This window comes from Anolis sagrei, chromosome 2, assembly GCF_037176765.1.
Source record: "Anolis sagrei isolate rAnoSag1 chromosome 2, rAnoSag1.mat, whole genome shotgun sequence".
Lineage (NCBI taxonomy): Eukaryota > Metazoa > Chordata > Lepidosauria > Squamata > Dactyloidae > Anolis > Anolis sagrei.
In genome coordinates, this window is record NC_090022.1 from 75933176 (window position 1) to 75943661 (window position 10486).

General features: G+C 56.0%; 1 protein-coding gene across 1 annotated transcript; it reads right to left on the minus strand.

Annotated features, from left to right (window-relative positions):
- Positions 1–588: 588 nt before the first annotated feature.
- EGR1 (early growth response 1) lies at positions 589–4619 on the minus strand. The gene is made up of 2 exons (XM_060765707.2): positions 4193–4619; positions 589–3594 (listed from the first exon to the last, which is right to left on the minus strand). The coding sequence occupies exons 1-2, from the start codon at positions 4431–4433 to the stop codon at positions 2117–2119; spliced, it is 1719 nt and encodes a 572-aa protein (XP_060621690.2). The 5' UTR covers positions 4434–4619; the 3' UTR covers positions 589–2116.
- Positions 4620–10486: the final 5867 nt, after the last annotated feature.

Here is a 10486-nt window from a genome sequence, read left to right on the forward strand (position 1 = left end):
ATTCTGCAGTGCAGATGTCACTCAAATCTCTCAAGGAGAAGGATCTGCATTAATTTACAAGAGGAACTGGGACAGTTCCATGACCTATATCAGTAGTCCCTAGGTGTTTTGGTCTACAACTCCCAGAAATTCCAGCTAGTTTACCAGCTGTTAGGATTTCTGGGAGTTGGAAGGCCAAAACATCTGGGGACTCACAGGTTGAGAATAATTGACCTATATGTTCTTGGTGCAGCTCCCCCCATCATCTCCAGAGGGTGTCCCTTCCTCCAGTTTGGGGACAATGGGTGTTGTAGTTCAGTACATTGGGAGAACACCAGGCTACAGGTTTTCCTTGAAGGCTTTGGTGGCTTCAGAGTCCAAGGGCCCTTCCAGACAGGCCCTATGTCCCAGGATCTGATCCCAGGTTTTCTGCTTTAAACTGGATTATATGAGTCCCCACTGCCAGATAATCTGGGATAAACAGTTCAGATCCTGGGATATAGGGCCCAAAGGGCCAAAAAGAGAAAAAGAAAGCACACTTGGGGAGACAGAAAGTGTCACTGGGGCAGGAGTTGGGAGATCAGGACAAACCTGGGACCAAGGAGAGGGTCTCTCAATAATTTTTTATTGACTTTTCCAGAGGCTATTGTACACCAAATATCCCACTGGCAGTAAAGCGCATTCAATGTGTTATAAAGCCAAACAGTCACTTTTCGTTTCAACAAACACAAGTACAAAGTCCAAAAATAAAACCACAAAAATAATGAACCGCATGTTCATAACATACAAAAAGTTGCTGCCTACTCAGTAGGTAAAACTACAACATTCCAACTGCTGAATATATTTATAAATTTGTACACTTCTGTAACAAAAATAGACTCTTTTTTGTCTTCTTTTTTTCTGTGGAGAAGTTCGGTGGTTCTGATTGGTGTTGTTTTTGCTTACATTCCACCATCCGGCTCCTTCCTTCCTTCCTTCCTCCTCCTCCTCCTCCCCTCCCACCCTTTTGGCTTCCTGAGCCCCCCTTTGCACCCCAACGTTTCCTGCCCCTTTAAGGCGCGATGCAGAGCATCCACTCACACAAAAACACGACAGTCAGCAGGGCTTCACAACAAGGCACCAAAGACTTGGGGGAAAAGGGGAGAAAAATAAGAAAGAGAGAGAAAAACCAAACCCCAACCAAAGGAAAACCTTTTTTTTTTTTGCCACATGAGAGAGAGAGAGAATGTTTCATCCTCAAAGGTGATATTTACAAAGAACATCACACTCGTTTTGACATGCTCAAATACATAGTTAAGTGCTGCTTTGTTGTTGTTGTTGTTATCTCCTCCCCGGCCCCCGCCCTCCCCGAAAAACAAGTTGTCAATCACTAAAAGAGCAAAAAAAGTACAATTTACAAAAAAATAATAATAATGAGAGAGAGAGAGAGAGAGAGAGAAGAGGCAGGTGGCTCTTGGCCCTCTTCCTCCTCCTCCAAGTAATGCAACGTGAATAGGCAAAGAGGTCCCTTTTTTCCGACCCAGAAGGGAAGGGGACAGAGAGGGTCACACTGTCTCGGCCCCAAAGTCTGTCCAGTCAAGTCAGTCAGTCCCCAAATGGGGAAGAAAGAGAGAGGAGGGCAGGCGGCGGCAGCGGGGGAAGAAGGGCTTGGAGGAACGAAGACATCGATAATATAGTCCATGCAGGTTCAAAGAGCTTTTCGGACAGAAGTGGAGAGGGTAGGGCTGGCTCCGGTTGGCGGGAGTCTTTCTGGGGGGCTGACCACTGGGGGTGCAGTTCGAGAAAGCGCGGGAAAGAAGAGACAGCCCTTAGTGCTCTTGTGTAAACAAACACTATCCATCCGGGGCCTTGGACTGGTTCTCCGACGGCTGGTTCTATAATACTGTGGATCCAGGCTTGGGCAAACTTGGGACCTTTAAGTGTTTGGGGCTTCAACTCCCACCATTCCTGGCCTCAGGCCCCTTCCTTTTCCCCTTTTCGCTTAAGCGGCTGAGGGGGAAAAGGAAGGGGCCTGAGGCCAGGAATGGTGGGAGTTGAAGCCCCAAACACCTAGAGGGCCCAAGCTATGCCATGCCCGTCTAGTCTATGGTCAGCCAATGCGAAGGGGGCTTGGCTGGCGCCTCTCCCTCCCTTCCCCTCAGCAGATCTCGATGGCCCTCGGGGAGAAGGAGGAGGCCAGGTCGGAAAGGGCCGAAGGAGTCACTTGAGGGCCGAAGGGGCTTCCCAGGAGGCCCGAGGAGGGCGACGGCGAGGAGAAAGAGGCCTGGCTCTGGAAGGAGGCGGAGGAGGCGTAGTTGGTAGCCGTCGAGGGGAAGGCGGGGAAGGGGGACGTCACGGGGGAAGAGTACGACGTCACAGGCGAGGAGGAGTACGACGTCACGGGCGAGGATGCGTACGACGTCACGGGCGAGGAGGAATAGGAGGTCACGGGGGAGGAAGAGTACGAGGTGCCGGGCGAGGGGAAGGAGGGCAAGGGCGGGTTGGCGTTGCAGGGGGGCGCCGGCGGGCCCGAGGGTCCCTTCTCGGCGGCGGCGGCGCTGGCGGCCTTCTTGTCCTTCTGCCGGAGGTGGATCTTGGTGTGCCGCTTGCGCTCGTCGGAGCGGGCGAACTTCCTCCCGCAGACGTCGCAGGCGAAGGGCTTCTCGCCGGTGTGGGTGCGGATGTGGGTGGTGAGGTGGTCGCTGCGGCTGAAGTTGCGCATGCAGATGCGGCACTGGAAGGGCTTCTGCCCGGTGTGGATGCGGATGTGGCGGGTCAGCTCGTCGGAGCGGGAGAAGCGGCGGTCGCAGGCGTCGACGGGGCAGGCGTAGGGGCGCTCGTGAGGGGGCGTCTTGGAGGGGCGGCTGGGGTACTTGCGCAGGCGCGGGGCCCTCGAGGCCCCTTGGGGCGGGGGGGCGGGAGCGGACTTGCCCCCCACCGGCTCCTGCCCGCCGCCCCCTCCCCCGGCTCCGGCGCTGCTCTGGCTGGCGAAGGCCTTGATGGTGGAGAGCGGCGTCAGCGAGGGCTGCGGGCTCGGGAAGGGCTTCTGCTCGCCCAGGCCCAGCTCCGACGCCTGTTGCTGCTGCTGCGGCGGCGGAGGGAAGAGATAGTCCGGGATGATGGGCAGCTGGAAGCCGCTCTTGCCCGCCGTCGAGGGATAAGCCGGAGGAGGCGGGAACTGCGGGCCGGAGAAGGGCTGCTCCGAGAAGAGGTCCCCTGAGCCGGAGGAGGGGCCCGGGAAGGTGGGCGCCGCCGAGTAGATGGGCCCCGCTTCGCTGCCTTGGCCCGAGCAGCCCAGCGTCGACGAGGAGGACGAAGAAGCCGAGAGCAGGATGGGCGAGGACGACGAGGAGGAGGATGAAGAGGAGGAGGCGGAGGAGGCGGAGGAGAGGGGCGGCAGGCTGGGCGGGTTGGCCATGCCCACCAGGCCGCTGACCAGGCTGAAGAGGGGCTCCGGCCAGAGCGGGTGCGGGGCGCCGTTGTTGCCGCCGTTGCCCGAGACCGCGGGCTCCAGGGAGAAGCGCCCCGTGTAGGCGAGCGGCGGGAGGCGCGTGGTGCCCTGCTGCCCCGGGAAGGCGCCCTCCGACAGGCCCTTCTCGCCGCCCAGCGGGAGCTCCGGGAAGGAGGAGGCCGCGTCTGCGGGGAAGAGAGAGAGAGAGAGGGCGGGGGCGTGAGTCCCAGCCACCAAGGGGTCCCGTCCCCACAGAACCAAAGGGAGCGCCCCCCCCATTCCCCTCTTCCCTCCCCCTCTCCCTCCCTCCACTCGACGCCACTCTTTTGATTCAATGTGATTTCCCTCTCCTTGTCACATCTGTTGTGCAGGAAAGCGCGCATTTCTGCCCAGGATGGTGATAGGTCCGCGCGCGCCCGTGCCGTGCTAAAAACAGGCTGCGCTTCCTCTGCAGAAAAGGTGCGAAGTGTGCGTAGGATACATACACAGGGCTTGTCTACACTGGCACCCCACTTGGGGCATCAGGACATCAAGTTGGGGAATCCCCCCTTAATTCTGCCCCGAATGGGAGCCCCCTGAACGTGTGCCCCCCCCCCCCGCGCAACATATGGCAGCTCCTGGCGCGGCTCCAGATGCCAAACAGCAGCAGCACCCTCAGCAGCGCGAGGGTGACGCACTTCGGAGAATCCCCTCCCTGCTCGCGCCCGTTTTGCACCGGGATCCCCTCCTCCCCCTCCCCCCGCTCCCGAGAATGCCCCCCTTCCTCCTCCCCGGGCGCCCTACCTGCAGCGAGGTGCTCGAAGGACTGCTCGGCGGCGTCTCCGGAGGGGTTGAATCCCCCTCCGGCTCCTTCGTGGCCCGCGGCGGCGCTGAGGAAGTGGGGCCCGGCTCCGGCCAGGAGCATGATCTCCTCCAGCTTGGGGTAGTTGGCGTCCATGGCGGGGGGCGAGTGCGGGAAGGCGCCGAAGGGGTCGGCCATCTGCAGCGAGGGCAGCAGCGGCATCTCGGCCTTGGCCGCGGCCATGGGGCGCTTACACTGGGGCTGGAGGCGGCGAGGGGCGGCCGGGTTCGGGCCGGGGCTCCCTCCCTCACGACTACCACCTCCTCCTCCTCCCCGGGGCTCCCTTCCGCCTGTCCCTCCTGCTCCTCCTCCTCCCTCCCGGCCTGGGGCTCCCCCTGGCTCGCTTCGCTGGCAGCTCTCAGCTCCCCGCCCGCCCCAGAGCAGCCTCTATATATCGGATCTGGTCGGGCTTCGCCCCGCCCCTTTTGTGACGTACATGTCCATATATGGGAGGCAGGAAGCCCTTATATGGCGGCCAGCAGAGAGGACCCCGCCGCCTGGCGTCAGAGACTGACACTGGGGGAAGCCGAGCCCTCCTCTGTAGGGAAACGGGGGAGGGGGCACCAGGCTGCAGCCGCCCATCAAGAGCTTTGCGCCGCAGCCTGGGGGGAATAGCTGCCCCCCTCCCCCCGCTCGGGTCCCGTCCTCCGAGCCAGAACTTTCCGCGCCTTCCCCGCCTCCCTCCGCGCGCGGGTTTCCCCCCGTTTCCAAGCTTCAGCCGCCGCGGCTGCCGGAAGTCCCCGGACGCGAAGACCATATAAGGCCATGACCTAATAAGGCCTTGTTCCGGAGCGAGTCTTCCTGCTCCTAATATGGCAATTCCGGCAAGGGCGGGAGGGGGAGCGGCCAGGAGAGACCTGCGAGGAAAAGGAGGAGGAGGGAGGGAGGAGCCCGCGGTCTCCCCATCGCTGCCCACTGGGGCCACGCGCCGCAGAGCCGCGCGCGCGCGCTTTCTCTCTCTCTCTTTCTCTCTCTAACCCTCTGGCGCGCGCCGTTGTCCGAGCCGAGGGGGACTCCCTCCTCCTCCTCCTCCCTCCCCTGCGCGCGCGGAGGATTCAAAACAAAGCAGAGTCAGGCGGGGCTCTGGGGCCGCAGGGCTAGGGCAGCAAGCGGTGCAACCCCGCCAGCATCCGCCAGGGGGCACCGACCGACGGTTTGCTAGCGGGAAGGGCTGCCCTACCGTGGGACACGCTTCTAAAGCGGTTCAGCCGCGCTGTGTAGACCCCTGAAACTGGGGAAAAAAGATTTTCTCCCTCTTTTGTCAATCAAAATGCTTGATGACCTTCTAACCTGCAATCTTCTGCCTGGTAGTGTGGTGGTGACTCCTTCCCTGCATGGCCATCTGTCGGGGGTGCTTTGTTGGTGTGCTTTTGCATAGGCTGGACTCAGTAACCCGGGGGGGGGGGGCGGAAATATTTTCCAGCTCTAGGAATCTACCATCTTTCTCATTGAATCTTGGAATGAGGGGGTTCTTCCTGTCAGACCTCCTGGGTGGCTGTCCTTGCAAGCAGAGTCCAGCGGAAATTGTTTTGGTACTGTTCCATAATCCGGGGGAGGACTCCACAAGGGGGCCTAGACAGAGAAGGACAGTCCATTTTATTGGGGAGGGGGGTTGAAGAAGGAAAACCATTTCCACAATCTTTGCTGGTTATTGCCCCAGCCTATTTCCCATATCATAACGATTATTGTTTCCACTAGGGATACAAGGGGGGGGGGGGATACCAGGAAAACTACCAAGACGAGCCATGGGCAAACTTGGGCCCTCCCTCCAGGTGTTTTGGACTCCAACTCCCACCATTCCTAACAGCCTCAGGCCCCTTCCTTTTCCCCCTCAGCCGCTTAAGCGGCTTAAGCGGCTGAGGGGGAAAAGGAAAGGGCCTGAGGCTGTTAGGAATGGTGGGAGTTGGAGTCCAAAACACCTGGAGGGAGGGCCCAAGTTTGCCCATGGCTAACCAAGACTGTTTGTGTGTGTGTGTGTGGGGGGGGGGGGTTGCGCCTCCAGGTTGGTTGGGCTTGATGGCCTTTAGGATCCTTTCCCCACTGTGTATATATGTGTATGGGGGGAGGGGGTCTTTATGTATCTGCTCAGAAGTAGAGGAAGGGGCTTGATGCTTCCGGTGGGGGGGGGGAGCTGGGCTGGGAGGGAGGGAGATGCGCTGCCACGCGGGCTCCGTGCCAAGCGGCGCGCGCACTGCAGGAGAAGAAGAAGAAGGCGAAGGCTGCAGCAGAGGCATCCTCGCGTCAAAGGGAATTTCCTGATGATGCGAAATGCGGGGGAATCTCGGGGAGTTGCTTGCTTGTTTGCACTGGCGAGGCGGCCCGGCGCTGCCCCCTGCCGGCCGAGGGACGAATGACACCCTTTCGCCCTTCCTGGCTGCCACTGCGGGTCTTTCTTTGGCGGCGGCGGCGGCAGCAGCAGCATCAGCATCAGGTGGGATTCGCTCCTCTCCCGGCTTCAGCAGCAGCAGCAGCGGCGGCGCAGGGATTCCTCCGCTGCAAGGAGAAATCCCGGGAACTCACTTTTTTGGGTATCCCCGCCCCCCTTCTCTCTCTCACTCTGTGTCCTCCCCCCTCCTTTCCCTTTGGCTCCGGCCCAGGCGGGACCCTGAGACGCAGTGAGATCGCACTGCGCCTGCGCGGCCGCCCGCCCGCCTCCGCCAGCGCTTCCCCCGCAGTCCTGGGGGACTCCGAGCGAAAGGAAAGGAAAGGGAAAGAGGAAGGGGCGCCGCTGCAGAGCCCCCGAAGCCCACGCAGGGCAGCCCCTCCCCTCCGTGGGGAAGAGGAGGAGGAGGAGGAGGAATCCCAGCCTTGGGAGGGAAACCTTCAGCATCCACTGCCAGAGAGAGAGGAGGAGGGAGGGAGGGAGGGAGAGAGGGAGAGAGGGAGGAGGCACCTGCCTGTTATCATTGCACGGGGAGGGGGCATTCTTGGAAGGCTATCCTCTCCCCCTCCCATCTTCATCATTGACGTTTTGTTGTTGTTGTCATCCATAACAATATGGATTCAGAGAGACCACCACTCTTTTTTTATTTACTCGACTGGGAAATTTTTTTGGAAGGTTATCCTCTCCCCCAATTGTGATCATTGCAGTCCCATCATGTTTGAGTCTTGTTTAAGCGGGGAAATTATGATGATGATGATGATGATCATCATCATCACAAATGCTTTGTTATTGTTGCATCCATCACAAAGAGCCCCCGGTGTCAGCAGTGGGTTAAACCCTTGTGCCAGGCAGGATTGCGGACCGACACCGACAGGTCGGAGGTTCGAATCAAGGGAGAGTGCGGATAAGCTCTCTCTGTCAGCTCCAGCTCCCCATGCAGGGACATGAGAGAAGCCTCCCACAAGGATGGGAAAACATCAAAACATCCCGGCATCCCCTGGGCAACATCCTTGCAGACAGCCAATTCTTTCACACCAGAGGTCAGAGGATCGAATCGGGGGAGAGCAAGGGTGAGCTCTCCCTGTCAGCTCCAGCTCCCCATGCAGGGACATGAGAGAAGCCTCCCACAAGGATGAGAAAACATCAAAACATCCCGGCATCCCCTGGGCAACATCCTTGCAGACAGCCAATTCTCTCACACCAGAAGCAACTTGCAGTCGCTCCTGACACACACACAAACACACACAACACAAAATCCATCACAAATATCCCCCCAGATCTTCCATTGGGACCCACACTTTACAGACTTGAGGGGGCGATTCTTCTTCACTCTTTAATCATGAATGGTTTGCTGTTGAACACCCCCTCCCCCTCCCCGTTGCCTTTGCCCTATCCAGGTCTGTAAGAAATGTACTCTCCCCCTCAATCCTCCTCTGGGGCTCAAAAGGGTGATTTAACCCCCCCCCCCCTCGTTGATGCTTTATTATTGGATCTCCCCCATCCAGGTCCATAACACATCAGGGAAGGGGAAGGGGGGCAGCCAGGTTGGACCGCTTCCTTGCAATGACATTCTGATCATGTCCGAGCATCCCCCCTCTCACTGCGCAGGCTCAGGATTTCCTTATTATTATTTCATCTTCTTTCTTTTCTGTTTTTTTTTTTTTTTTCAGCGTGGTCTCCCAGACACGTCACTCTGCAGGCTTCGGAGGCTCCCTTTCGCCTTCAGCGATGCGGGGAAAACAGCCACAGCTGCCACCGAAAACCCATCATGGATTTAAAAAACCGTGCAAAACATAAACAAACAAATCAAGGATCGGCAACGCTAAGACGGTCCTGGAGAATTCCATACTCATTTTGACTGTAGGTACAAACAAAATTGATTTATCAACACTGTCCAAGTTGGATTGCTGTGAGCTTTCCGGGCTCTATGGCTATGTTTCAGAAGCATTCTCTCCTCACATTTCGCCCACATCTATGGCAGGCATCCTCAGAGGTTGTGAGATGAGGATGCCTGCCATAGATGCAGGCAAAACATCAGGAGAGAATGCTTCTGGAACATGGCCATACAGCCGGGAAAACTTACAGCAAACCAGTGATTCTGGTCATGAAAGCCTTCGACAACATATTGTCCAAGTTCTCAGCACATTAGTAAACAAGGGAGATCTGCAACTAGATGCCAGCTAGCTATAGGGCTGAGTTTCCTCATCTTGGATCCACCAGGTATTATTGAACGACAACACCCAGAATTCCGGGCCTCTAACCATGCTGGTAGGGATTTGGGCCACTGAACTCCAGCCACAAGCCTGGGAAGGACAGATGTGGCTGTAGGTGCCTATAAGTCTCTTGTTGGCTTCTGGCAACCTCATATGTTTCGTTGCAATTTTTTAGGCAAGGAATCCTCATAGACTGTTTTGCCAGGCAATATGGCCCACGGCACCTGCTATTCCTTGGCAGTCTCCCAGGCCAGTCTAAACCAGGGCTACTCCTGCTTAGCTTCCCAGATCAGCCAGGATCTGGTGCATTGAGATAAGGAAAGATTCTCCATATTATCCCCACCAACGTTTTGCTCCTCTGCCCCAAACATTCCTGGGCTACAGAGCATGCTCAAGCTTCTTCATGCCATTTTGGAGACTTTTAGCTGTGTGTGCATCCCCCCCCCCCCCCCCGGATTCCTCAAAGCATGTTGATGGTGGCATCTTATTTCTTAGTGACCACATTTTAGCGACATATTCAGGAGTAATTGTTAGGAAGAGCCATTTGTTATTCTTTATTTGAAATATTTATAGGCTATCCTTTATCATACATGCATAATGCGAAAGCACAAAAGATTAGGAAATAGAACATGGAATTAAGAAAAGCAAGCAAACAAACAGTGGTTGCATGGGAGACATTCTTCAGATCAACTGAGAATATGTCAAATATTATCACAATAATGATAAATGGGGAAAACATATCAGGAAAGGAGCAGGAGAAATAGGTTGTGTCATTATACCCTCCAAAACAGTGATAGTTCAGTGTCATAGAATCATAGAGTTGGAAGGAGGCCATTAAGGCTGCTTCTATACTAAAGAATTAATGCAGTTTGATACCACTTTAACTGTCATGGCTCAATGCTGTGGAATCATGGGAGTTTTCATTTGATAAGGAACCAGCACTATATGGCAGAGAAGGCACGAGACTTTGTAAAATTACATGGAACCAGAAGAGCCCCTGGTTCCTTAGCTTTGAGCCATGGCAGATAATGATATCACACTGCTTAAATTCTTCAGTGTAGACACACCCTGAGTCCAACCTCTTCTTTGGTATATTTCACAGTAAAGATTGTTTGGCAAATCTCCACAAACAATGTGGGTTTTCCTCACAAACAAGGCATATCAACCATTCTAACAGCAGCAAGCCCTGAGCATAATCCAGCCATTGGTTCACTTACAGACAGTTTCAGTATAGGGTTAAAGGTAAAGGCTTCCCCTTGATGTTAAATCTAGTTGTGTCCAACTCTGGGGGTTGGTGCTCATCTCAATTTCTAAACTGAAGAGCCAGTGTTGTCCATAGACATCTCCAAGCTCATGTGGCTGGCATGAATGCATGGAGCACTGTTACCTTCCTGCCGGAGTGGTACCTATTGATCTACTCACATTTACATGTTTTCAAACTGCTAGGCTGGTAGAAGCTGGGACTAGCAATGGCAGCTCACCCCCTCCCCAGATTCGAACTGTAAACCGGCAAAGTCAGTAGCTCAGTGGTTTAACCGGCTACATCTCCAGGGGCTCCATAATATATGGTTATACTATTTTTTTAAATGAAACTTCTCAAGCTTAATGCAACCAATGGAATAGCTCTCTTTGATTGGTCA

Excerpts from the sequence above, each read along its gene's own strand:
- EGR1 (XM_060765707.2), bottom strand. The coding sequence starts at position 4,433 with ATGGCCGCGGCCAAGGCCGAGATGCCGCTGCTGCCCTCGCTGCAGATG. Across the intron at positions 3,595-4,192 it reads CTTCGAGCACCTCGCTGCAG|ACGCGGCCTCCTCCTTCCCG; the intron begins GTAGGGCGCCCG and ends TCTTCCCCGCAG.